We start from the raw sequence: 27,419 nt of genomic DNA on the forward strand, positions 1-27,419 counted from the left end.
TCTCCACAGTTTTAACCAGTGCCAAATGTTTTCCTAGGCAGTAAATTAGTCCTTTTAACTATGTATTAACGTACAGTAAAATCTTGGCTAAACAATGCCCTGGAGGAATAGCCGATCTGGATAGCTAGGTTTCCTGGACAGCAACAAGAGCATGCCTTTAAAGTCACAGAGAGTTAGGACTTTGATACTTTCCCACCCCCTCACTGGACAGAGGAACAAACAGGCCTGGAGAGAGGAGGTGGCCAGACATTCATAGAAGTTGGAAGGGGCCCTAGAGATCACCGAGTACAGCTCTCACATTTGAGGGATGAGAAAACCAAAGCCAAAGAGAATAACTGACTTGTGGGCAGCCACCTCACTGCATATGACTCCAGCACTGCACCTTAGCAAACACTGAAACGACTGCCCACATGTATCATGTGTCCCTGCCTCTTTAAACTGAATTTATGAAACTCGAATCTTAAGCATCGGTAGTTTTCTGCTTTATCTTAAATTAGGTTCCACATTGGTGAGATTGCCAAAATGGCTGGATTCTGGAGAGGTAAAGAGTTATTATGAAAATGCCTGTGAAAACCAGGTTAGCGCATGGCGTTTTTTTATTATGATGCTTATCAGGAAACAATGATTCGTGCGAGAAAACAATGTAAAAAGTTAACATGTCAACAAGCAGTTACTGAGCACCTACTATGTGCCAGGGATTATTCTGGAATGCATTTGTGATTAGGTAGCAAGGCAAGTAGGAGTTTCTAGACTATGGGACCTGTCCTAGAAAACACAAAGAAATTTCCAAATGGTGTAGACCTTTTGGAAATAAGCAAAAATTTTAAACTCCACAATTGTGCTCGAGAAACGCTTTTGGCCAAAGAAGTCCTTTCCCTTTCTTTCTCTTTTTTAACTCTACGATGGGGTTCACTACATCCTTGGTTCAACTGTAAGTCAAATCATTTATGCAGTAGGCCTTACAGGAGTATCCTAAAATAGGTTGCTGGAGCCTCAAGTTTTAAAAGAGAGACCAAACCAAATGACACAGTAGAGTTTTATTAAAGGAAGATTATGAAGCTGGGTTTGGCGGAGTTTTTCCATTTCATTCTTTGGCTAAGTACGGGCTCATGTTCTGCACATGATTTGTTGTGTAACTACTAAAAATGATCACAAGGAACTCAGCAATAACATGCTATGGAAACACTAAATAATACCAGAACTGGGGAAGTTATAAGAAAACCGGGATGAGAAAGGACATATGAAATACCAAAGTTAGAGAAAATCTGTCTTTCGTCTCACAACCACTGATCAGACTATCATGCAGTGTTTTTTACATGAAGGGAATTCAGAACCTGGGAAATAAACCCCTTGTGTGGGATAAAGTAGAAAGACAAAGGCTTTTAAAACAGTCATGAGAACTAAAGAAATAGGGGTCCCCTGCAATGCTCACTCCCCCAGAAGAAGTGATGAGACTACCCCCCAGGTCTTGGGTCCCCATTCTCACTGACCTGACCAAGTTCAGGATGGTGAACACAGAGTACTAAGGCCCAGCTCTCCTTTCTGACTCTAGACTACCCCAGTGGGCAAACAAAATGGCTGTCTCTCTTTTGGAATCGTCTATGGCTTCTCCATAAAGAGCCATGTAGGTTGGTCAACAAGCCAAAGGAATACTATTGCACTGGGAAGAAAAAGCCTAATAGTATACAGTACTTCAATTTAAATTCTCCTGTGGAGTTTCTGGTAAAATCTAGCATCTCCTTGATCCAGTGATGGCTCTCGCTGTCATGTCATGATATACCAGGCCCTCAAGGGTACTCCATTACAAGCTCTCGACGGTCTCTCCACCGTGCCAGGGGCAAACCTTTCACCCGAAAGCAGATATAATAGTAGACGAAGTCATACTGTGTTCTGGGGATTTAATAATTTTGAATATAAATTCAACTTCACTCACATTCTACTCCCTCGTAACACTCAAAATCAATCACTTCTCTCAAGTCCTCAAATAACTTAGTTACTGAAATAATTTATACCAGAAGACCCAAGACTCAGTGGTAGATCATGCCACATGGGGATTAACAAAATGGGCAACCATGTTCTAAGACCTTGCTTTAATCCTCACTTACGTACTGATTCTCTATGGCATGCCGTGCCACTTAAAATGATCAATCTGATTATTCCTTTGGGTCACAGGTCTTGACTAATGTTTGATATGTTTTCCTTTTATTTAGAAGGGTCTGTTGAGCCCAGATGTGACTTCCAGAATCCTTGGGGCTGGGGGAGGAGTCGGGTAGGGGTTAATTATGGTTGCTTTTATAAAAGGCAGATTTTTCGGACCTCACTTAGCAATTCAAAAGTATTTCTCAAAATGATATTTAGAAAAAACAGGAAAAGGAAAACTGTACACACTTCCCTTCCTCCTTTGAACCCCTGACATAAAGAATGGGTTAATGGTCTCAGACAGAAAATGCTTATTCAGTTTCTATGGTTTCATGATCATGAAGGTCACGATGTTAATACTGAAGAGAAAAATATTCTGTTCGATGTCAGAATTAATTTTCTACTGATAGCTTTTATTGGACTTTATTGCTTTATACGATATAGAGTACTTACTATGTGCCAGGCTCCGTTCTAAGTACTTTATATGTATTAAATCATTTAAGCTTCAAAATAATCATAGGACATGAGTATTATTATTTTGTTTCACAGATGAGGAAACAGAGGCCTAAAGAGATTAAGGGACAAACACAACATCTTCCAGTAGATGGCCAAGATTTGAAATGGGGCAGTTTTGTCCTAGAGCAGGTACACTCAATTTCCTTGATGTGTATCTTTTGAGTGCCAGACTATCGGAACCTTAAGGGCAGCACATGGGGCTGGTCCTCCTGCATAGCTCGCAGATCTAACATAGGGTATCCACACACAGTGAATACCTCAGCTCTGGGGTTGGATATTTTCTAGTGAGAATTTGCAGGTTTCAAATTTATTGACCAAATGAATCAGTTTTTATGTTGATGGGCAAGTTAGGATGCAACTCTTCTACATGGAACGATATCTGACTGGACAACTATGGATGAGATGACAGATTTTAAAATAATTTTTAATAATAATTTTAATAATTTTTAATAATGACGTATGCACTCAGTAGCCACAACTACTGAGCCTGTGTGCCACAAGTACTGAAACCCATGCTACAGGGATGAGAAAAAAAATATTCACCAGAGGTAGACACAAAGAACTCAAAAGCTCAAGTAAACACTGCTGGACACGAAGAGAAAAGAGGTTACTGGAACAAAACAGGAAACTGTATATTTTGCCAAAGTTTTAACAGTTTGAAAAACTTGCAGCTAAATGTAGCAGAGATGATCAATTTCTACTAGAACGTGGCATATTATTTATATAAGGGAAAGGTTTTGACATTAATTACAGAAGAATGAGATGGCTTGATTTGTTTACTTTGGGGGACCAGTATGATAGAAAGGGAACATCGTCTGGACTCAATATTCCTTTATTAACTCAAATCAAAATCAATCTGAGTTATTGGGCATAATGACAATACATTAATAGTTAACTTCCAAGCCTTATGAAATCCTTCAAAACTGACTAAGGTGTTTCTAAATGGTAAGGTAACAAAGAATTTAGACCTTAGGAGCTAGTCTATGTTTCATGGTAAAAGTCAGTGGAGGGGGAGGGGTCCTCATTTCCTTTTTAACTTATTAAGACTCTTTTAAAAATACTCATTCCTGCGTTCCTCAGGGTATACATTTAACGTGACATCTGCACTCCATTTCTGCTATAAAATGCCTTTGCAGAGAAGTCCTTTTCTCTGCAAAGACTCTCTTAATATAGATTGGGACTTTCTACCAAATAACCTGCACTTTCCAAACACCACATTAAAAACTACTGCAAGCCGCCTGAAAAAAGAGAAATCCTGGAACAGAACTCTTCACACAGCCTGGATCTCATTTCAGTAATTCAGAATGAGCCTTCAGCCACATTACACAGTGATGGCAGTCAACATGCGGCACTCAAGTTAGAAACACATTTCCTTCTAGTTTCTTCCAGTTCCTAACATACATTCACTACAACATTTTTCCCCTGCACTGCCAATAGTACCAAACAAACAGAAAGGGTCTAGATTTTTATCTGTTCTTGGTAACATAAGCACCCAACAAAAATAACAGGAAATCGTTCCCCAAATTATGGTCAAAGAAAGAGATAGGGGGACTATCAAAGAAAGAGATAGGGGACTTCCCTGGTGGTGCAGTGGTTAAGAATCCACCTGCCAATGCAGGGGACACAGGTTCGATCCCTGGTCTGGGAAGATCCCACATGCTGCAGAGCAACTAAGCCCGTGCACCACAACTACTGAGGCTGTGCTCTAGAGCCTGTGAGCCACAACTACTGAGCCTGTGTGCCACAACTACTGAAACCCATGCGCCTAGAGCCCGTGCTCTTCAACAAGAGAGGCCACCGCTCGCCGCAACCGGAGAAAGCCTGTGCACAGCAATGAAGACGCAACACAGCCAGAAATAAAGAAAATTTTAAAAAGAAAAAAAAAAGAAAAAGATAGGGAACCCAAACATGCTGTGAGATGTGAAGGGTTTATTCAACAACTTCCCAACTCGGTTTGATTTCAATACACAAACGTGCTAAGAAAGAAGGTGGAGATTCTCCTATGTCCCTGATAATAGGATTTTAAACACATAACAAAAGATATAAAATAAGCTAGGATTCATTCAGGAATATTTGGAGCCACACTGTAGCTGAAACTGCATAAATGCTTGAAAATAAGTCTTGTGTTTTAAATTAGACTCAGTTATGATAAGTTGAAGCATCATTGTATCCGCCCCCTTGTAGACGGCTCTATTATTGTTTTGAGAGTATTCAGTCCTTGACATTTCCCACACCCCTACCTTCCCCATGTCTCCACCCCTGTATGTATTATAGTGTATAGAATATATATATATACACACATATATATATATATATCCCACCTTCCTCTTTGCAATTCTAGTCTTTAAGGTTGTGTGTGAAAAAGAATATTAAATGTTGAATACATATCTACACTTAAAAGCTTTTTGTATTGCTCATTTTTAAAAATAGACATAATGATTTGGGGAAATGGTAAGCTAATTTGTGTAGTACTCTTGTAGGTGTCGGGGCATTGCGAATAGACAACAATGAAGGGGGATCAATGGAAATCGTTTTCAAGGCAGGACAGTCATTTAGACATCACAAGGCTAAGGCACCGATTTCTAATTACAGTCCCCGGAGTTTGGGGTTGGGGTATAGACACAGCCCCATTATGTCAGTGTTAATTGAAACCATGAGAATGCAACTCTCTTTGGCATAGGAGCTATTAATTTTCACGGTGCATGTAACCACTTGTGCATTTTTGAAAGACCACAACAGACTTCACCCTTCCAGGCAAAACTGCTGCTGCTAGCAGGTAAATAAGAAATGTATCATGAACCATGACAAGTAAAGATGGAATAAGTAATACAAAGATGTGTAGCACCAGGGTATTCGTGAACCATCTGTTCCTAATTAAAGGGACTTTTCTGAAGTTTGAATTGCAAAGCTCAATGGAGTAAGCTGAAATCACTGGATGTCTGCGCCCAGAAAAACTGAAGCAAGGCAAGCATACTTCAAGTAAGAAGTGAGTTTCTCCTGAAGTCAGTTAAGCTTGCTGGTGCTAATAGCCTTTAAAGGGTTTAGTGATAATCAAATCATTGCTCAGCAAATAACAGCAACCCTTTTGTTGCAAAAGTAAACTGGAGAAGCAGAGCATCTGCTCATGAAAAGAAAGTGTGAACATCTCTGAGTTAAGTATGCATAACTAGTCCCAAGACCACAATGGTTTTCATAGTTGACTTTAAAGCCTTCTTTGTAGATGAAGTGGGTGAGGTTCTCCACCCTGAAGGGTCTTTTTCAGGCCCAAGGTAATTAATTCTACTGGACACCAAAAGAAGGAATGTATTTCTTGGGTTGCTCCAGTTCCACCCGTCAACTACATTTGGACAACAGTTCCTACATGAAAAAACATTGCTTGGGTCCCCACACTGTTAGAGCTTACTAATTTTTCTCAATCAAATGTAGATTATTTTCAACATGTTCAATTTGAAATATGCTTTTCATAGCCAGATCATTTACTGTCTTCCCCATACCACTATACCTTAAATTAAAATCTCTGTTGAGCTGGTACTCATACTCCAAAAACGAATGTAATGAATATTTTTTCAAATGTGCAAGTACTCCTTTCCAGCCTTCTAAACAGAAACATTACACTGATGATAGATGTTTACATAATTTGTGCTTTGACATCTTTAGAAACTGATTTGATGCTTGAGTGTCTTATTATTATGTAATTTAGATATAACTCAACCTAGTGGAAGGGTTTGATTTCAAGTCAGTCCTTAAGTCAAGAAGATGCTCAGTGGTAAAGCAAAACATTATTTTTTAAAGTTATCAATTACAAACACAACATTTAAAATAGTCATATTTCTCCAAAAAAGATATACAGATGGCCAATAGGCACATGAAAAGATGCTCAACATCACTAATTATTAGAGAAATGCAAATCAAAACTACAATGAGGCATCATCTCACACAAGTCAGAATGGCCATCATGAGAAAGTCTACAGATAAAAAATGCTGGAGGGGGTGTGGAGAAAAGGGAACCCTCCTACACTGTTGGTGGGAATGTAACTAATTTACATTAGTTTAGTGCAGCCACTATGGAAAACAGTATGGAGATTCGTCAAAAAAAAAAAAAAAAAAAAAAACAACCTAAAAATAGTTACCATATGATCCAAAAATCCCACTCCTGGGCATATATCCAGAAAAACATTCTAATTCAAAAAGATACAGGCACCCCAATGTTCATAGCAGCACTATTTACAATAGCCGGGACATGGAAGCAACCTAAATGTCCATCAACAGACAAATGGCTTAAGAACATGTGGTACGTATATACAATGGAACACTACTCAGCCATAAAAAGAGAATGAAATAATGCCATTTAGAGCAACATGGATGGACCTAGAGATTATCATATTAAGTCAAGTATGTCAGACAGAGAAAAACAAATACCATATGATAGCACTTTTATATGTAATCTAAAAGATGACACAAATGAACTTATTTACAAAGCAGAAACAGACTCACAGACATAGAAAACAAAATTATGGTTACCAAAGGGGAACGGGGTGAGGGAGGGATAAATTAGGGGTTTGGGATTAAAAGATACACACTACTATATGTAATATAGATAAATAACAAGGTCCTACTGTAGAGCACAGGGAACTATATTCAAATCCTGTGATAAACCATAATGGAAAAGAATATGAAAAAGTGTGTGTGTGGGTGTGTGTAACGAGAAACTGTACACGAGAAACTAACACAACATTGTAAATCAGCTATAATAAAAAAAATTTAAGTCATAACAGTATTTTCCACTAAACAATTGGCAAGTAATGTTTTACTGAAAGTAAATTGAGCCCTATAGCTTGTATTCATTGTAGTCTCATATAACGATGCAAACAACTCTTAGGCAGACATGAGAATACACTGAATATAGAATAGGGATCAATTGTCCAAAAATTTAGGGTCATATTTGGAAATTAACTTTCTCAAACAACTTGACAAAACTAAGGTACACAGAAATTTCTTTCTTGCTTTAAAAAAATTCATACCAGGGCTTCCCTGGTGACGCAGTGGTTGAGAGTCCGCCTGCTTATGCAGGGGACACGGGTTCCTGCCCCGGTCCGGGAAGATCCCACATGCCGTGGAGCGGCTGGGCCCGTGAGCCATGGCCGCTGAGCCTGCGCGTCCGGAGCCTGTGCTCCGCAACGGGAGAGGCCACAACAGTGAGAGGCCCGCGTACCGCAAAAAAAAAAAAAAAAAAAAAAAAAAATTCATACCAAAAGCAACATTGGAAATTGTGATTATTTCCTTATGGGTCACATACTCTTTATTGCACAGGTAAGTAAGGGTGAACAGTCAATCTTATTGATTTGCCACCAATCTTATTGGTGGTGAACCAATCTTATTGGTTCTCAGTTAATTCTGGGAACCATGTCAAGAAGAATGCGATACTGGGAAGCCTCGAGTGTTTATTTACCCTGGGAGGTGGCATAACGTGGACTAGACTTCTAGCCCTCAATCTTTTAACCTGCTTCCTTGGTTCGACCACCACCTTCCCCCTCAAGTTAGGGGTTCTGGAATCTCAGTTCTCTAAAGGGGCCCCAACGGGGCTAAGGGAGGCTAACACCATGGCAGGCTTGTGTCAGCCTGGTCCTTTTTCCCAGGAATCAACTCAGGGGGGATGGTTAATGTAAAGAAACCACTTTCAGACACTTGCAAAGGGTGTTCTAGTCCTTGCTTTTCTCTTTGGCACGCACATAGACGTTCAAAACCACACGGCACGCATGGACTCCCCTGGTGGCGCAGCGGTTAAGAATCCGCCTGCCAATGCAGGGGACGTGGGTTTGATCCCTGGTCCGGGAAGATCCCACATGCCACGGAGCAACGAAGCCCGTGCACCACAACTACTGAGCCTGCACTCTACAGCCTGCGAGCCACAACTGCTGAACCAGTGCGCCGCAACTACTGAAGCCTGTGCACCTAGAGCATGTGCTCCACAACAAAGAAGCCACCGCAATGAGAAGCCCGTGCACTGCAACGAACAGTAGCCCCCGCTCGCCGCAACTAGAGAAAGCCCGCGCGCATTAGCGAAGTCCCAATGCAGCTCCCCCGCCCCCGCCACCAAAAAAAGAAAAAGCAGCACCTTTCTGCCTATTCAGCTTAGGATAAATGCGAGGAATTGCTGAAGGAGGGCAGATGTGTTAGGGGAACTACAATGTAATTAACTTTGATCTGGATTAACTGTGCATTGTTTAGGGACTCTGACACGAGCATCTCCAAGATTAATAATGGTTGCAGAGGTGGGGGTAGCAGTTCAGGATTCCGACTATTCCTTTAATTATACCCATCACCTCCCTACTTGCTCCCACCCACCCCTCATATGCCCCAACAATTTTTTTTTGTTTTATTTTTTTGCAATTTATGATGAAAATATCAGGAGGAAAAGGAGTGAACAAAAACGTACTGTAATGAATTGTTTCCTGATGGCTTATGGCTGGGAAATGGGAACACACACACACAACTGTAATAATGGAATGCAACCAACAAACTAATACTAACATCTCCCAGTGAGACAGCCAATAAGCACCTAATTTTTAAAATACACAATTCTCTATCTTCACTCTGGTAAATGTAAGATTCCTCGCTAGGGGGACCATGAATCCTGGTCTGCCCATGTTATCTGGGCATAATTGTTTTTAAGCACCTCCTGGTTTGGACAATAAATTATATGGCTACTCTAAATCTGAATGAACTCTCTAAGAAGCCACTGGATTTATATTTTACTGTTAGCATCACTGTCTAGTTTGTATTTTGACCAGTCCTCCAGTCCTCAAAACAACCAAATGGGCTAAAATTTGGCTTTTCCTTTGAGGGCCTAAAGGTAACAGCACTAAGATCAGTCCTGCAAAGATAACTTTGCTCCAGAATATTCTATTTCTTCACTGGCGTTGAGTCACAGAGGGGAGAGGTGCAAAGGCCTTCAAAAGGTTTTCAAATTTCATCTTTTTTGGGGGGTGGGGGGAGTGAAGGGGCCATAGAATCTTTTCTCCCTTGAAATCATGTTCAAAACCCTACTACATACAACTGAGGAAAGCAAAGCTTCCCTGGTGCAGCCAGGAGAGAAAGGCACAGATGCAGAGTCTCGTCCACTAGAAGAACCCTGTGTCTCCCTTATCTCTCCTCAAGGAGGCCCCGGAGGTACCTCCTTAGCTGGCTCCAAAGAACAGTCTGAAAACTACTGGTCTGGTTCAATTCCTCTAATTTACAAATGAGGAAAATGTGGCTCATTTCATTTGCTTTCTCCTGCTAGTACAATTCCATTCTCTTTCCTGGTAATTCTATAAACAAAGCCATTAAGTCAAGAGCAGGTGGTCCACATTAATGGTCATAGAAAGGTCTGTCTTCTAAAGGGCTCTGAGTATACCTTCTAACAAGGAAACGTATAGTAATGGATGTGAAATTCTTTTCTAGACTGTAACTAGCAGGCTCAAACATAGTCACTCAAAACAACCAAATGTGGAGTCTATCTGTATATGTTTCTTTCTCTGAAGGAGAAGCAGAATAAGAGCTGAAAAGAATATGGAGGTATTAAATCCATTTTTTGAAAGTTTTTTTGGTTTTTTTGGCTTCACAGCACGTGGGATCTTAGTTCCAGGACCAGGAATCAAACCAGGAACCAAACCAGGACCAGGAACCAAACCCTGCAGTGGAAGCATGGAGTCTTAACCACTGGATGGCCAGGGTAGTACCTAAATCCATTTTTAAAATTAAGGTTCCAAAGTGAACACGTATCCTGCTTCTAAGAATAGTTACCAAAGAAACCACAGGAAAGAATGATGTTGATACGTGAAGATGTTCATCGCCGTATTGTTTATAGCCACATGATGCACATGTATCAGGACGAAGTGTAGGAGAGAAGAGGGGAGAGAAAGATGAAAAAAAGAACAGAAGAAAAAGACGATTGCTATTGAGACGATGGAATTCTACTGACTTATTTTTCCACATCTCCCAAACTTTCTTTTAATGTGAAACAAAAGGAAACAATAACACAGAATGCAAACAGCGCTTACCACCGAGACTTTGCTCACTACATCTCTTGCAACTGCTAAGCCCTGAGCAAAAGTGCGGGCTGCTACAAATGCACGAGTGACCTGGAGCTTCAGTTTCCGAGGGACATCTCCAAAGGGCTTCAGCTGCTCCGTGTACTTGCTCACGCACTCCAGATAGTCGTCTGTGAAGTGGTACTGGGAGTTCACTAGGCGGAACATCCGCTCCAGGAGGCGGGCCCAGAAGTCATTCAGCATTTCTTCCAGGTTCACATTTCCTGCCACATAGTAGCGCTTCAACTCTTCGAAGAGATCTTTAAATAGCTCGGAATTTTGCATGTACAAGTGACCATATGTCTTCACAAACATGTCATTCAGGGATTTCTCCGCATTTTCAAGTAGTTCTTTGAAGAATTCTAAAAACAAAACCAAAAAAGAAAGGAAAAAAGAAAGAGTTCTCAGTAATTCAATAACAGAGTGCTTGCTTTTCAGGTAAATCTGAAAACTGGAAAAAAAATCCTGAAATTAAATTGGAAAACATGCTTGTATATAAGGTGGATTTCTTTGGGGGGATTTGGCATCTCTGATCGTTTGTCAATGAAAGGAAACCTGTGTCACAAAGTCACGTGTGTCTATGTCTAAGAGGGAAAAAAATGAAACTTTAAACGGACAACTTCTCAGGACTCCCTGCCTCCCTCCTTTTTCTTATTTAGTCACAAGGTAAATAAAGAACTGGATAAAAATGGATACATAAAGTCTAAAACATGAGGTTTCCTAGAACTTTTTACTATAAGAATCTAAACCAGGGCTTCCCTAGTGGTGCAGTGGGACACGGGTTCGTGCCCCGGTCCGGGAAGATCCCACGTGCCGCTGAGCGACTGGGCCCGTGAGCCATGGCCGCTGAGCCTGCGCGTCTGGAGCCTGTGCTCCGCAGCGGGAGAGGCCACAACGGTGAGAGGCCCCCGTACCGCAAAAAAAAAAAAAAAAAAAAAAAAAAAAAAAAAAAAAGAATCTAAACCAAAGTGGATAATGCCTCCTCATTGTAACCTGACACCAGGACAGGTGTTTTCAAGACATGCTGTTTACTTAGACATGATTATTTTTTCCTTTTCTCCTCCTTACATCTACATGTCATATAAGAAAACTGCCTGGGAAATGCTTGAGGCGAAGAAACAGAATGAAACAGCACACATAAGCAGGAAAAGAACTTCTCAGGCGTTCCCTGTGACATTAGTATAAACTGGGATATCCAAGGTGACCTCGGGTTGCTAAAGGATTCATACAGTAAAACCATGAGATTAAGATAACATGGAAAAATAACTGGGGAAAAAAAGAATACCTGTGTTTTTTGGGTTTTTTTCAGATTTACTTTTTGGGCACTGCATACCCACACAGCCTAAATGTTAAAGACTTTAATCTCTTAAATACAAATGTCAAATTAATTTCTCCTGAAGCTTTTCTCAGGGAGTTCCCTGAAGAGAGGAGCTAACAGTCTATCTGCAACATTAATCATTCTTAAAGACTCTATGTCTGGTATAAAAATAAACACCTCATGGTATCAAGTTTATAAGCAGGAAATGTAATAATATACAAGAAAGAAGCTGCCTCCAAGTGAACATGGAACAGAAAGGAAAAGAAGACAACTCCTTCAAAGCCAGAACATTAAGTGATCTTCTCAAAATGCAATAGCGCTACAAAACCATTCTCTACCGTTTGCCTTTTATTTCCTGGGTTTTCTTCAGCGAGAGAAAGGGAAATCCCCATTACAACTGCACAGCCTGGCATTTTTACCAAAGTTCTCTCCCTGGAAGGAGGCCAGAAAGTACATAAGGAGCTAGGGGAATGATAATGAAAAGAGTTACTCAAATCAGGTAGCTGGGAAGGCCTCTGATTCTCTCCAAACCCCAAGTGGTTCTCGAGTGCGCTTCCATGGGCACACACCATCACCACTGGGACACAAGTTCTTGGACCCCACCTTAAACCTACTGGATCAGAAACTCTGGAGGGTGGGACCCAGCCATCTGGCACTCTGCTATACCCCAAAGTTTGAGAAGCAAGACTCTAGCCAATGAAACTTCTCCCATTTTGCCTCTCACTAGCAATCAGCACCAACCTGGCAACTGTGCTGAACGTGGAGCATTCAGGGTAAGGGTAATGTTTTAATTAGAGGAAAATATATTTCCAATAAATTGGGCTTAAAATTTTTTGTTGCATTCTTGGGTGTCATTTCTTAAAGAGGTTTTGGGGATGAATTTTCTTGTGTGGAAGTATCTCTCAACTAAGAGTCGAGATGCAGGCAGCACTTTTCTAGACTTCAAAGTTGTGGAATCTTAGGGCGAGAAAAGACCTTAAATGTCACCTGGTCCACTTCCCGTACCGTCCTTGAATCACTAGTGTCCTTGCCAAGTGGTGCTGGCTTTCACATACTGGAAAAATAAAGCCTGGTTATTGAGATCAGCATGGAAGCCTTGTGTCAATCCAGTGCTACTAATATTTCACCATCCAAAAGAGCACATTCCAAAGGCAACCATAGGTCCTTCCTTAGATTGGATTTTTACTATATTGCTCATAAAATTGGCACACATCATTTAGTGTAGAAACAGGATGTTGAGAATTATTTGACTTGTGCTTTCATGACTCATTAAATAAGTAATTCTGAATACTCACTTGCATTTCTAATGAATGCTGGTTTTAAGGGTTGGGGCAGAGTGGCATGTCGAGCTCAGTTTTAACTGAAAAACACTATGAAATGTCACTATTTTTTTAGGCTTAAAAGTGTTCCAGGTCAAAGAAATGCTAAGACACTGAACATTTTATGGAAAAAATAAAACATTCTTAGAGATCCTCATTCAGGTCAACAGCCTATGGGTCGGTGTAGTTATATATAATACAGCTACTTCGAAGTACAAGAGCAATGATCCAACGAAGAACAGGACTGATTCTAACCCAGCATGCCCTCTGTCCAATACCACAATGGACATTACTTTATTTCCTGGGATTCAAATTCTGCTAGGAAGGTTGTGTGTGTGTGTGTGTGTGTGTGTGATGTTAGCTTATATTTTCAGAGTTTAGTTTGGTGCTGTATACATATTAAACTCTAATTCATTTAATCATTCAGAAAATTGATTTCCTTTCCTTCACATTTTAAAAGATTCTTTAGTGTGGCCGTATAAGTTGCAAATATAATTCCACTGAGTGGATTATATATAGAAATTCTACAAAACTGATATAAGGAGTTAAAATCTGCTAATTTGATCTCTCCAAATAGCTATGTAATTTGACAACTATGTACTAAGTGGTTGGTATGGGCTCAAATCAAAGCACACAGCTTTGCCATGCATCTTAACCTTCCTGCCCAAAGAGACTGTAATGAAAATTTCTAGAAAGATGAATTTTCTCCATCCAATTCACCTTTACTATACCCGCCACGTTCCACGCATGGTTTCATGGAGGCACCAGAGACTTTTAAACTATCTATAAAATCCTTAATCTTTCATTTCATACAGCAAAGTTTTTTTTTTTAAATATTCATCTATTTCACCTGCAAAGTCAACAGAACAAAAGTCAAGCGAACCAAAAGACCCAAACTCATTTCTCCTTAGACGTGTTCTTACTGGTCCTGGTAAATGGGACTATTCTACCTATGCTTTTTGTCTCAAAGAGATCTTTTAAGGCTGGCAGACATAATTTAAATTCTAAAATCCATACCAATTAGGTACAATATCAAAGCGTAATAATTTGCTGTAAGAAAAAAGGGGGGAAAAAACTTTTACATCTATTTCTCCTATCAAACTAGCCGCTCTCATTCATACGTTCTTGTAGATTCCTTAACCTCCCCACCCCCCCACCTTTCTTCCCACATTTCCTTCTACAATGGGGGATAGAACACAAATTAGACATTCAGGACCTGGTCCCCAGCCACCAAGAGCAACTTCATTCATCGCTGCAAAGCTCATCTCCACTTTCCCCCCCATTATTTAGAACTCAGAATCAGATCTTAACTGCTGAAGAAAAACTGTGCAGGTCTGAGACAACGAGCAATCATCCCATTGTAAACATTATGCCTGAAGCCAATTATGAGACACTTGGTGGCTAAGAGAGAACCAGCCAGGACCAGTGTAAACCAGAGTTCCACCAGGATCAGAAGCTGACTTGACTGGAGTTCAGATCTCCCTTGCAGCAAATGCTTGTATTCATGAAAAATGCTGCTCAGAGAGTCTGAAAGGAGAGTGAGAGAGGAGACAGTTTATAAGCATTTAAAATATGGTGTCTGTGAGCAGGGTTTATTTCTCCTTCAATTTTCAGTTTGGGGGCTTAAGGATTTATGTTCCAAGGATGAAGCAACTGCTACGCCTAGGGCTCATGAATGACCACAACATAGAATGGAAATAAACACTTTAATGTGCTAGGATCTAAAGCAGTAGGACACAGTAGGAAAAGCATGGGCCCTCTCATTTATGAGCTGTGTGACCTTGACGGGACAGAAGATCTAAACTCTCTGAGCCTCTGTTGCTTCTTCTTCCATAAAATGGGGCTATTACTGCTCACCTCATATGGATAATGGCTAGCACACAATAGCTGCTCAGTGAGTGGACACTATTCATAATATGTGAAATAATGTTACTGTCACCTTCAGAGTTTCTTTATATCTACAATTATTGAAAAAGAAAAAAAAAACCTTTCAAGGCTGGTTTTTATCTTTCTTGGCAGGGTCAAATATTAGCCATCTGGGGGGAATAGAAATTAAGCCAAAGCTGCTGGAGAATGGTTAAGAAGACCCAAGGCCTTATAAAACTGGGAACAATTCAGCCAAAGGAAATGCTTAATGGCTCTAGCTTCCAATTCTGTGAAACATCCCAGACATCTACGAGGGTGGAGCAACTCCTGAGTGAAAAACACGGGATGAAGAAATCCAGGGAAGAGATTTTACATATTACAACACAGAGTATCATGCACAGCACGCATATATACAAAAAGATCGAGGCAAAGAATCAGGGAAAGGAAAACGGAGAATTAAGCGGCAGGTCAATGCCCCACCCTCCCCATGTATATTTCATCTGCATCGTACCAGAAGCACCTCGATGCAACGGTTGAGCTAGGAGACTGGGAGATTGGGAGTGTTTTCCGGCTCTAACATCTGATTATTCTTAATGTCAGTAGTACCAATTTAACATGGGAAAAACTACTAGAGAGAAAAGGCAAAACCTTTCCATATAAAAGTTTTCTATGTAAATATCCTGTCTTTTACAAAAAGAAGAACATCACGTACTTCTGGAACTTCTATCCCCCCGCCACTTGTCTTGCATCAAATAAACATTCAAAATTCTTGAAACAGGTCAAAAGACCCCCAGTTCTGCTATTAAGTGCCATTAGCTACTACTTTATAAACAATCGATTGGCTATTGATTAATGTGCTAGGATGCATTCTAGAATTAACCTGTGATCTGAAGAGACTGGAAGCCCTTTCTATTCAATCCATTTGCTTGGTGCTATAAATTACCCCCTTGTATTTATATTATTAGGAAGCTGCCTTTTACATATAAGGATTAATTTCCTCTTTAATGTAAAGGCTGTATTTCACAGCCCTGGTGTGGCGTGCAAAGAGTAAGTTACCACATCCACAAAATTCCTAAGAAAGAAGTCTCCTGGTACATGCTACAAATCATACTTCTCACACTGTTAAGAAAACTCAGAGTTATACCCATCCATTCTTTCACCCAAGATCAAGTACTTGATGAAGAACAGCTAACATAAGCACCTACAAATGGAAGGGGGGAAAAAAAGGAAATTAAGCAAGCATTTTACTGACTGAAACCAAAGACTATCTCCTCCTCTGTCTTGCTTTTTTGGTCAAGTCTGTGTTAAGTTTCCAACAGGCACTTTCCTCAGGAGTGCCTGCTAGGGAGGGCACGGTGTACTAAAAGCAGGGGTACTTGACTAACAATCAACAGCTGTAGCTCAACAATGGTCTTCTCCTAGGAGGAGAAGGCCATTGCCAGCTGAGGCCCTTATTAGGGGCTGTTAGCATATGAAAGGGGGCTGGAGGACCCTGCCACTGTAGGAGCAGCCCTTTCTTCCCAAGGTTACTTTTAGTAGTTAATGCATTTTGAATGCTAATTCTCTCTCCGGGCTAACTTGGCCAGGGACACACAGTCAGTACGGTAAGGTCCCTTCCCCTGGACCACATTCCATTTCTAGCAATGGTACTCCCAGCACCAGCTAGCCAAGTCTCTTTAGCACAGCCGGATTCCTTCTCACTGAGAAGGGTCCACGAGGGCATGTTTAAGAAAGCTCTGAGGGGACTTTCCTGGTGGTCCAGTGGTTCAGACTCCACGCTTCCACCTCAGGGGGCATGGGTTCTATCCCTAATCTGGGAACTAAGATCCCATATGCTGCGTGGTCAGCCAAAAAAACAGAAGAAGAAGAAAAGAATGCTCCAAGGCTGAAGCAGTGTTCCAAGTGCTCCATATACTAACCTCCACGTGGACCTATTATATGACCTCATACACAAACCTCATAATACAGTCTATCTGCTCATGATCTAATGTCAAGAGAAAACTCAGGACGCAAAATAGCACAATCGGCGATGATTCTGATTCGTATGTATGTATATACGTTGTCTACCTGACCAAAGAAAGACGAGGTGCGTACAGTGGTGTTGGATGGGTGTTAGGGAATCGGCGTGGTTTTTTTCAACGTTTCTCAATTTAGTTCACCCCAATTTTGCAGCGACACAATAGGAAAAGTAATCTAATAGGAAAAGTAATCTATCTCATGCTTTCAAAAATGACTTATTTCCCTTTATTCTATTCATCCGACTTAAATCCTGGAGCCTTCGACACATTTTTTTCTGCTTCTTCCAAACTGTCTACAGTGAGCACTGTAATACTGAAAAAAAAAAAAAACCCAAACATGGCAAAACACCACCAAAGCAGTTTACATTTTTCGTTTAAAAATACCGTTTTTTCCTATAAAGTATTCCTTTCAAATTGCAGCAATTTGAAAAATATGGCAAGGTATGAAGAAAACAAAAATTCCCATAATCCCACCATTAAGAGAACAACAATGGTTTATTGAATTTCTTTCCTGCTTTTTCTATGAAGGTATGTATTGTCACATGGTTGAGGTCATCCTGTATTTATACCCTGTTCTCATGGAACACTGTATGGTTAGCAGTTCCGATGTGATTAAAAAGCCTTCAGAAACATCAGTTTTAACAACTGCATACTATGACACCATACGAACAGATCATAATGTAATCATTATGGGACATTTAGGATAATTTCCTATTTTTCATTATTACAAGTAATACTGTGATGAACATTCTTGTACATAAATCTGTACGCAGATCTTTCTTTCCCTGAGATCAAAACCTAGAAGTACAGTTACTGAGTCAAAGGGTATGAATGAAGCTATTTGAAACCTCTGATAACACTGCCAAACTGACCTCCAGAGAAGGCATGCCCATGTAGCATTCCCCGCTCCAGTCTTCTCTATTGTGAAGAGCTTCAGATTCTTGAGGGAATGGGGGAGGGGGAGGGGAGGGGAGGGGAGGGAGAGAGAGAGAGAGACCACGTGCTTTGCGCGCAATAGAGATGGGCCAGGACAATGAACAAGAAAGGCCTGACTGGCTTGGGAATTCTCTCAGTCAGAGTCACTGCTAGATCAAATAAGCCCTTTTCTTTGCTGGGACAGACAGACGCATGGAAAAAGGGTGAGCAGAGATGATCAACAAGGCTCTCAACTCCCAGGCTCAAAGTACAATGAACCAAAAAATAGATAAAAGCAATTCGGCTGCAGCTCTTCTGTGTATTTATTCACTCGCCTCCAAACAGATCGGCTGCTTCTTGCTGACACCACGCCTTCTTTAAGAAGCCACAGCTAATAGCAGAGGCCCAAAGAGAGTGTGCTCAGAGCTCCCTGGAAGCTGCACAAGCATTTTCAATGAGACGGCCAATGCTAGAGCCACAACTGGCCACACCTGAGATAACAACTCAAAAGGCAGAAAACCTTCGTCAATACAGAAAAGTGTGTGTTTTATCTGAGCTCTTGATTTGATTCCAGTAAGCTGGCAGCGGCTCCTTCTCATCGCGTTTCACAGAGATTATCAAAGAATTAGCAAAATTACCCAGTGTTTTAGTCTCTTTTGCATGGAAAGAAAAAAAAAAAGAAGAAAAATAGAATTGTAAAGCACAGAGTAGCAGTGCTTTCCAACCAAATCAAACACCCATAGTATGATCTGGAAGGAACACTGCGTTTGCAGGAAGGTCAGAGGCCTCATGTCTTTTTCTGTACTTTCGTGGCTACGCATCCTGATTGCCGCACTGTAGCAGAGGTTTAAAAAAGCAACAAATTTTAAAAAGACATCTTAATGAATGAAATCTGAGGTAAGGATTAAAAAACAGCCGTATGTTGTATGTACGTCACACATTTCTATGACACATTTATCTTGAGGATGTCGAAGACTTAAACTAAAGACCCGGGAGGTCTGTACGAAGTCAGTATGGCCGTGCAAAGGACAATTAAGAAAACCGTGCAGTTGAAAAATACTTGCAGTCAGGGGGTCAGGAAAATTCCAAAAACTTCAGCTTAGCCAAAAGCCATGAAGCTTAGTTGGCTATATTTGTCTTTCACGGGCATGGGAATTCAAATGCCTTCAACTTGCTGCGTCTCCGACACTGCTGAGCCTACTGGCCTAATGAAGTAATGGCCAGGATGAACCATGGAAAACTTTTAGTCACTGATTAAAACAGAAATTTGGCTCAATATGAAGAGTGGCCACCCTTTCCCCTAAGCTCTCCAGCCCCCTTGTTTTCTATCATTTCACAAAGGCAGGACATGAAGCACTCTTCAGATAGATGGGACAATTATTTCTTTTATGTGCGTTTTAAGCTAATTCAGAACATTTCTACTATTATTCGAGTTAACAAGCTTCAGGCTCATGGGAGGGTTTTCAAAGACCCAGTGAAAGTAGCGGAGGGTTAAGAAATGATAGGAGGAAAATAGAGGGGACCATGCAGACGCCTAATTAACATCTTGTAAGACCTTTCACTGAAGCAGCTGGTCTAGTCACATGTTGAGAAGATTCACAGAATTTGTAGAATTGAAAGGGTCTTTAGAGAGCATCCAGCTCAACCCCTTGATTTTATGGATGGGAAAACTGAGACCAGTTAATTGCCCCAGGTCACAGTGGGTTCACAGCAGAAACAGGCTGACAACCGGGAGGGCTCTGCCTCCTGGGCAAAGTTGCTACATTTGCTCCTACAATGGCAAATGAAAGTAGTATTCCCAATGGGCTAGCATCAGACAACGTCACTATTTTTTAAAATTTCTTTTACACCATGCAAAAACACCTAGCAAATAATTTGATTCGGGGAGTTTGCAAGCAATAATCTATCTTTGTAGTTGTTAACATCATTTTTACTATGTAATTCTGAAATATATTTAACATGGCAGCTCTAATCTTAATCTATTTGGGTTGTTTGATTTCGCTCTGATTCTTTGAAAAACAACTAGTCTCTCACAAAATGCGACATTTGGGGGCGGGTTTTTATGTTGTGGTCCCCAAACACGGATTATGCCGCACTTCTATTATTTCTATTCCTTTTGCCAAGCAATTCTTTCAAAGTCCCCTGAACGGAGGATCTGATTAGCATATTCATGAGACAACCGATTCAGCTATGTTAATTAGCAGTTCTACTTCAAAAAAAGAAAAATTCCCAAAACTGGCCAACAGGGGGAGCAGCTAGCTCTGTCATTAAAGTTTTCTGACTCTGTCTCTAGCCCAGGATAGTCGATTTCTGATATTGAATATTCTAAGTCAAAGATTAGATGAAGAAGATTAACGTGTAAGAAAATAAAGAGGTGAGTCCTTAAACTCAGAGGCGCAGGTTTAAAATATGGGAAATCTGAGAACTGGGAGGGGGGGAGGTGCTGCCTAAGGAAGTTCTTCTGTACTTCAGCCAGGTCTGCAAACACACACACGTGCACAGAGTTTACAACTTCAAAACTGGTTTATACACTGTATAGTCTCTTTAGAGGTACAAACAATAGAAAATTACATGTGTAGAACAAAAAAGGACCTTAGAGATAAGTGGACTGACTCCAAAATGCCAACGCTAGCGCTCACACTGACCAGAGCTCATGGAGGCAGAATGATAATGGGATGCTTTCTGGTAAAAGAAGGCTAATTCCCTAAAAGCCTCGAAACCTTATTTTTATTTGAAAGTTTATTTAAAAAAAAAAAAAAAAAAAACCTTGTTCCTGCCTTAGAAAGAAGTGGTATCTCATAAACATGACTGAAGTTTTGATGACAGATGAAGTTGCCTGAGCTCAGGATCACCACTTCAACGTTATACCGCAGGGCCTCCCTGGTGACGCAGTGGTTGAGAGTCCGCCTGCCAATGCAGGGGACACGGGTTCGTGCCCCGGTCTGGGGAGATCCCATATGCCGCGGAGCGGCTGGGCCCATGAGCTGTGGCCGCTGAGCCTGCACGTCCGGAGCCTGTGCTCCGCAACGGGAGAGGCCACAGTGGTGAGAGGCCCGCGTACCGCAAAAAAAAAAAAAAAAAAAAAGTTATACTGTAAGCTTGGAGATGGCAAAAGATGCTCCTCTGAAGTACTTTGACCTCCTATGTTCCCACGTGTCCTTTGCTATTTCCTCAGTACTTATCCCCAGCCTTCCTTATGCCACCTTGCTGCCCCATTTTGGTTCTCCAGTCGCCATCTTGTTACTCTGCCAAACTTTCTCCCTTCCGTTCACATCAGTAACCCAGGGTTTGACTTTTATAAAAACTTAGACAATTCTTTGACCAAAGCACTCTACTCTTGAATTTCTAAGAGTCACCATAGCCCCTACACAATTTCACTCAACATCGTCTTTAGGCCTTGTGGACTATTGGCAGGTCATAATTGCCAACCTTAGAAATGGACTTGAGGGTATGGGGAGGGGGAAGGGTAAGCTGTGACAAAGCGAGAGAGGCATGGACATATATACACTACCAAATGTAAAATAGATAGCTCGTGGGAAGCAGCCGCATAGCACAGGGAGATCAGCTCCGTGCTTTGTGACCGCCTGGAGGGGTGGGATAGGGAGGGTGGGAGGGAGGGAGACACAAGAGGGAAGAGATATAGGAACATATGTATATGTATAACTGATTCGCTTTGTTGTAAAGCAGAAACTAACACACCATTGTGAAGCGATTATACTCGAATAAAGATGTAAAAAAAATCAATCAATAAATGCAGCACCCACTTGAGGATTACGGTTTGTTGGATACCAATCAACTGAGATTTCACCATATAAAAGCAGTTAATTGTCTCAGAAAGCCTAGCTTGGAGGAAGTATGCAAAGTATCCCAGCTCTGTTCTGATCTCCAGGCCAAACACATTGAGGCTACAACTCCTTCAAAAAAATTTAAATCTATGCTCCCTACCTTTATTGTCTGTGCCATAGTCTAATTTGAAGTCAGAAGAAACAAACTGGGGTTTCATCATCATTTTTCATGGGCAGTTTTGAAACTGATAAAGAAACAGCGTTAAACACATTTATTGGAGGTGAAGGCTGGTAGGGAAGGGCAAGAGAAACTTTTTCTGTCCTTTTTTTCCCTCCCTCTCTCGGTACGCGGGCCTCTCACTGTTGTGGCCTCTCCCGTTGCAGAGCACAGGCTCCGGACGCGCAGGCTCAGCGGCCATGGCTCACGGGCCCAGCCACTCCGCGGCATGTGGGATCTTCCCGGACCGGGGCACGAACCCGTGTCCCCTGCATCGGCAGGCGGACTCTCAACCACTGCGCCACCAGGGAAGCCCCCCCCCGTTTTTTAATTTTATTTTTTGGCTGCACTGGGTCTTCTTTGCTGCACGCGGGCTTTCTCTAGTTGTGGCGATTGGGGGCTACTCTTGGTTGTGGTGTGCGGACTTCTCATTGCAGTGGCTTCTCTTGCAGCGGAGCACGGGCTCTAGGCGCACGGGCTTCAGTAGCTGTGGCGCACGGGCTCAGTTGCTCCGCAGCATGTGCGATCTTCCCGGACCAGGGCTCGAACCCGTGTCCCCTGCATTGGCAGGCAGGTTCTTAAGCACTGCAACAACAGGGAAGCCCCTTTCTGTCCTTTTTTAAAAAAACATGTTAATACTTACTGATAAAATTTCTCTGTGTGGCTTTTTAAAAAGTACACACTGGAATCACATGAGTAATGCTATAAAACCATGGGGAGTGAGAAGGGGAAAGAATAGTGAAACTACCAGGCCCAGTGGGAAGAGAAATCACTAAATGTCTGTGCACTCCACACCTGGAGGAGACACGTCTAAGAAGAAATGGGGTGATTTGGAGGCAGTGACCTTGGAGGTTGGAAACTGCCTCATCTCCACTGTATCTTGCTACTGACACGCTAGCCACTTCTCAAGAGCAGGAATTTTCCCTTCTAAGTCCCATTATTAAACCCCCAAGTGGTAATTTTTAAATATCAGCATCTCAAGTTTTCAAAGATGACTGTCTGATTATCTCTCTAAGTTTTCTCCTCAAAGGAAAAAGAATTGCTTCAGTTACTGTCTTGAATGAGAAACGCCATAGTCAAGAGAATACCATTCTTTTCAATAATCATACTGATAACTTAGTGACCAAGAGACAGAGGTGGTCTAAGATGTCTTTTGCCAATAACACTCATCTTCACGTGGTGTTAACATACTTAACAGCCTGTGCATTGGGGATTATAGAATAATAAACAGGATATATGGATACATAAATTATTTCCATCCATCCAGGGAAAGGAGATAAAGACTAAACACAACTCCACATACAAAGCATTGGGGGAAATGGGCACAATAAATGGTACACTACCTGGAAAATTTTAGTTCAACTGCATTACAAATTAAATATGCTTTTGTCGGGGCTTCCCTGGTGGCACAGTGATTAAGAATCCACCTGCCAATGCAGGGGACACGGGTTCGATCCCTGGTCTGGGAAGATCCCACATGCCGCGGAGCAACTAAGCCCGCATGCCACAACTACTGAGCCTGCACTCTAGAGCCCGCGAGCCACAACTACTGAGCCCACGTGCCACAACTACTGAAGCCCGTGCGCCTAGAGCCTGTGTTCCACAACAAGAGAAGCCACTGCAAGAAGCCCGTGCACCGCAACAAAGAGTAGGTAGCCTCCTCTCGCCGCAAGCAGAGAAAAGCCCGCGCACAGCAACGAAGACCCAACGCAGCCAAAAATAAAATAATAAAAATAAATAAATTTATAAAAAACATATATATATATATATATATATATGCTTTTGTCGTCCAGCCTGGGAACCGACTAACACTTATTAAATCAGTTATCAGTTTCAAATAACGAATCTCAAAGGCAACATTTGAAATACAACCTGTTCTTTAGCTGGGAGCTGCCTTATCAGCTAGATCAAATCTAATTTAATCCCACTTCTCACCATGGTAATGAGCCCTTTGCAGAAATGCTCAAAGACATTTCACGTCTCAAAAATTTGCCTTGTACTTCTTCACCACAGAATGTCAGGAAAAGCATGCTTCAAAGGTACTATGTAATTAGAATGGCCTTTACAACAGGTACAAAGGAAATCATCCCTATTAAAATTAAATCTACTTCATAACGACCTGCAAACTGAGTGAATGGCACCAGAGAAAGGAATCCTGAGGTGTTTGGACCCCATACTTTCATTTTGAAAGTCTGTCATCTATTACATTGCTTCAGATACGATTGAAGTACCTCTCTTCTGGCTCAGATTGTCTATTTCTTCACTCTGAAAACAAAGTGTGCATGTGAAAATCTGTATTTGGCACAGGGGACTGAAATAGGTTTTCTTGTGGCTCTAACGTGGATTGACCAAAGCTTCAGCTAAAATGAGGCCAGGAATGGTGCTGAACTTAATGAAGACTGGAGCCCAGCAGCTACCTCTGGGTCACTGCCGCGTGGTCACTGCTGCATGAGCATTAATCCTGTGTTCTACAGGGCTTCTAGGAATTCTAGTTGGCTTTGAGGGATCCATTTTGAAATTTAATTTGAAGTCCAGCATCTGCAGAATCTCTGTGGTTATTTTGACTAAGTTTTCAGATGCCTGCTTTTTATTAGGAAGATTTTTCTTTAGTGACTTGTGTCAACAACACTATTGTGTGTTCACCCAAGAAAATAAATGAAAGCATTTAAATTAAACTACTTTAATCTCTTTTTTGGCTCCTTGTGACCATATTTCCATAATGGCTACCATACCGTACAGATTCTAGTGTATCTGGAAGGATTCTACAATAAAGCTGTAAGGCTAACTTGCCCCTGGGGTCCAGCCAGGAGAGCCTCTTGGGAGAAAACTTGAACACTGAGAGAAGAAAGGCACTTGGGAAAAGCAACTGTACGAACTTCACTGGCAGCTCGTAGATCTGACTTGACTAAAAGGTATAAGATGAATTCAAGGGAGTTCCCTGGCGGTCCAGTGGTTAGGACTCAGTGCTTTCACTGCTGTGGCCCAGGTTCAATCTCTGGTCAGGGAACTAAGATCCTGCTAGCCGCATGGCAAAAAGAAAGAAAAAGAATTCAAGAACAAAGCAAATATCTACACTTACGTAGACCAAAGTTCCAATACATACCATCAAACTTCTTGTAACGGGACGCAAAGACAGCTTGCAAATGATTGCACTGCTCACTGACCACACTTTTGAAATCATCCTTACTTTGCAGGCTGTACTTCTCCTCCATCTCTTGGGAGCAGCAGGTATAACCCTGGGGACAAATCTTCAAATGATCACCTGGAAGATAAAAGGTAGGACAATCAATCTCCGTCATAATTCATCAAGTCCAAAACGGAAGAGTTTGATTTAGGTGCACACGCTTGGCTTCATTTCTCTCCGTGATGTTCCTGCAAAGGCCCAGGCATTATGCATTATCTAAAAAGTTTCATTATACTGAAAATATTGATTTCCTTCTCGGAAAAATAAGATAACGAAGCCATCTCCAAAAGGCAAAAGAACTTTCCAATCAGGAAGATTGTTATCATACAGGAAAAATCGGTGTGGCCAGTAAAGAGAGTATCATTCAATATGAACGGAAGGCTCGCATAAATTCTTCGAGATTTTATGCTACATACTGTGCAAGTCATGCAAATGAGACAGTTTTTCTAGCTTTGAGAGTTTACACTGCAAGAGAGGGTACCGTTAATGAAGAATGATTTGTAAAATATGTGACAACAACCAAAAGCTGAGCAAATATATAAGCAATTGATGTGGCGAACAAAGCAAGGGATAAGTGCATTTCAAGGAGCTGTCAGCCAAGAGGAAAGAATGGAGTCCACGCTGGGATTTGACTCTATGGTAAGTCACAAAGGGGGACGTTAAATGATTCTTGGTTTTAAGATTTTCTTGTCCAGCATCTTCTGTACAGATGTTAGACACTATAATATTGACCTTTATGATCGTGTGCGGTGTAGCCACTTGTCCAAATACAGATGAATGGCTTCCAGTAAATGTCGCCTTTAGGTAGCCCTAAGGGCCAAGAAAATGTCAAAGACATGCAGACCATCTGCCTCCCCTACACCAACGGCATTCTGTTTGTGGTTTGGACCTGAGAGTTTGGAGAGCTTCTGCCCTGTTCCTCCTCTGTCAAAGACCAAAAATTGTGCTTTGAACAGACCACGCCTCTCCCTCATAATGACCAAGAGATACGGCGTCACTCAAAACTAACCCCACCAGGTACTATCACGTTAGTCACACCAATACAATACCAATTCACCTTCACTGTTCCTTCTATCATTGCAGTTCATGTTCCATGACAGACAAAAGGGGTCTGAAAAGACCTAAGGTCTCAGGAACTCAGGAAGGCGTATACTGAAGACATATGAACCTATCAATGGTAAGCGTGTATAATAAATCAAGGGAGGAGGAATGAAGAGCAAAATCTTTTTAACAACACTAATCATGGACATGGACTGGGCCAGGAGCAGACGGCCGTCGCTGCTTCTTGGCTGTGGGCGCTTAGAGGAAATAAGCCTTCACTTCGGACAGATACCAAAGTAGTTTTGCGGAGGGGGTGGATTTCAAATAACATGGTGTTGGCAATTTATTTGACGAACACTAGTACCGTCAACTGCACAGATGCAAATAATTACATAATCAGATATATTCCTGATCGTTCTTCCTTCCTGGCAATTCAAAAGTAGGGAGAGTGTTATTGCCAGACAAAAATGGATACGTAGCATTAAAGGACTTTTAAAGAAGGGGAGAAGGGAAACATTCTTCAAATAACTTCCTCATCCAGAAACTGCTCAATGCTTCATTTGGCATTTTTGAAACCCTTGGTCAACCGATAATTCTAACAAAGGCGGTGGGGCTGGGGGGAGGCACAGGGAAGAATGTGAAGGAGTTTAGAGCTGTGAGGTTGCCGAACATCTTAGATCTCATTAGTGGAAGAAGCTTAGTTTTCTGGAAACACCTTGTTACAACCAAAACCAGAACTGCCTCTTGACTGGATTAACACGTTCACAACAGGCCTTTGGTACTGGGACACCTAATGAACAAAGAGATATCCAGGTGTCTCCTGGTTTCAGGGTTGAGGATCTCCCCAAACACAATCTTAATACATAAAGTAATACAAAGGACCCCCAACTAGTACAGTACTTGACGTAGCTGTATTAAAGAGTCCATATCACTCTCACACACCACGAAGAAAATTAACTGAAATGCTCACAATGAGAACTTAGGACATACAGAACTAGGTACATGAATTATAATAAGAGAGCAGCTACT

The 27,419-nt window shown here is 41.5% G+C and overlaps 1 protein-coding gene across 1 annotated transcript in view; it reads right to left on the reverse strand.

Annotated features, from left to right (window-relative positions):
* The window catches only part of GPC4 (glypican 4), a gene marked incomplete at its 5' end in the record, with an annotated part of 108,785 nt that overhangs the window by 11,757 nt on the left and 69,609 nt on the right, over positions 1-27,419 (reverse strand). The window contains 2 exons of the mRNA XM_082681649.1: positions 10,698-11,089; positions 25,269-25,427. Coding sequence (XP_082537775.1) covers positions 10,698-11,089; positions 25,269-25,427 — 551 coding nt within the window. The remainder of the gene's footprint in view (positions 1-10,697; positions 11,090-25,268; positions 25,428-27,419) is intronic.

Source organism: Grampus griseus (assembly GCF_964374135.1).
Source record: "Grampus griseus genome assembly, chromosome: X".
Classification (NCBI taxonomy): Eukaryota; Metazoa; Chordata; class Mammalia; order Artiodactyla; family Delphinidae; genus Grampus; species Grampus griseus.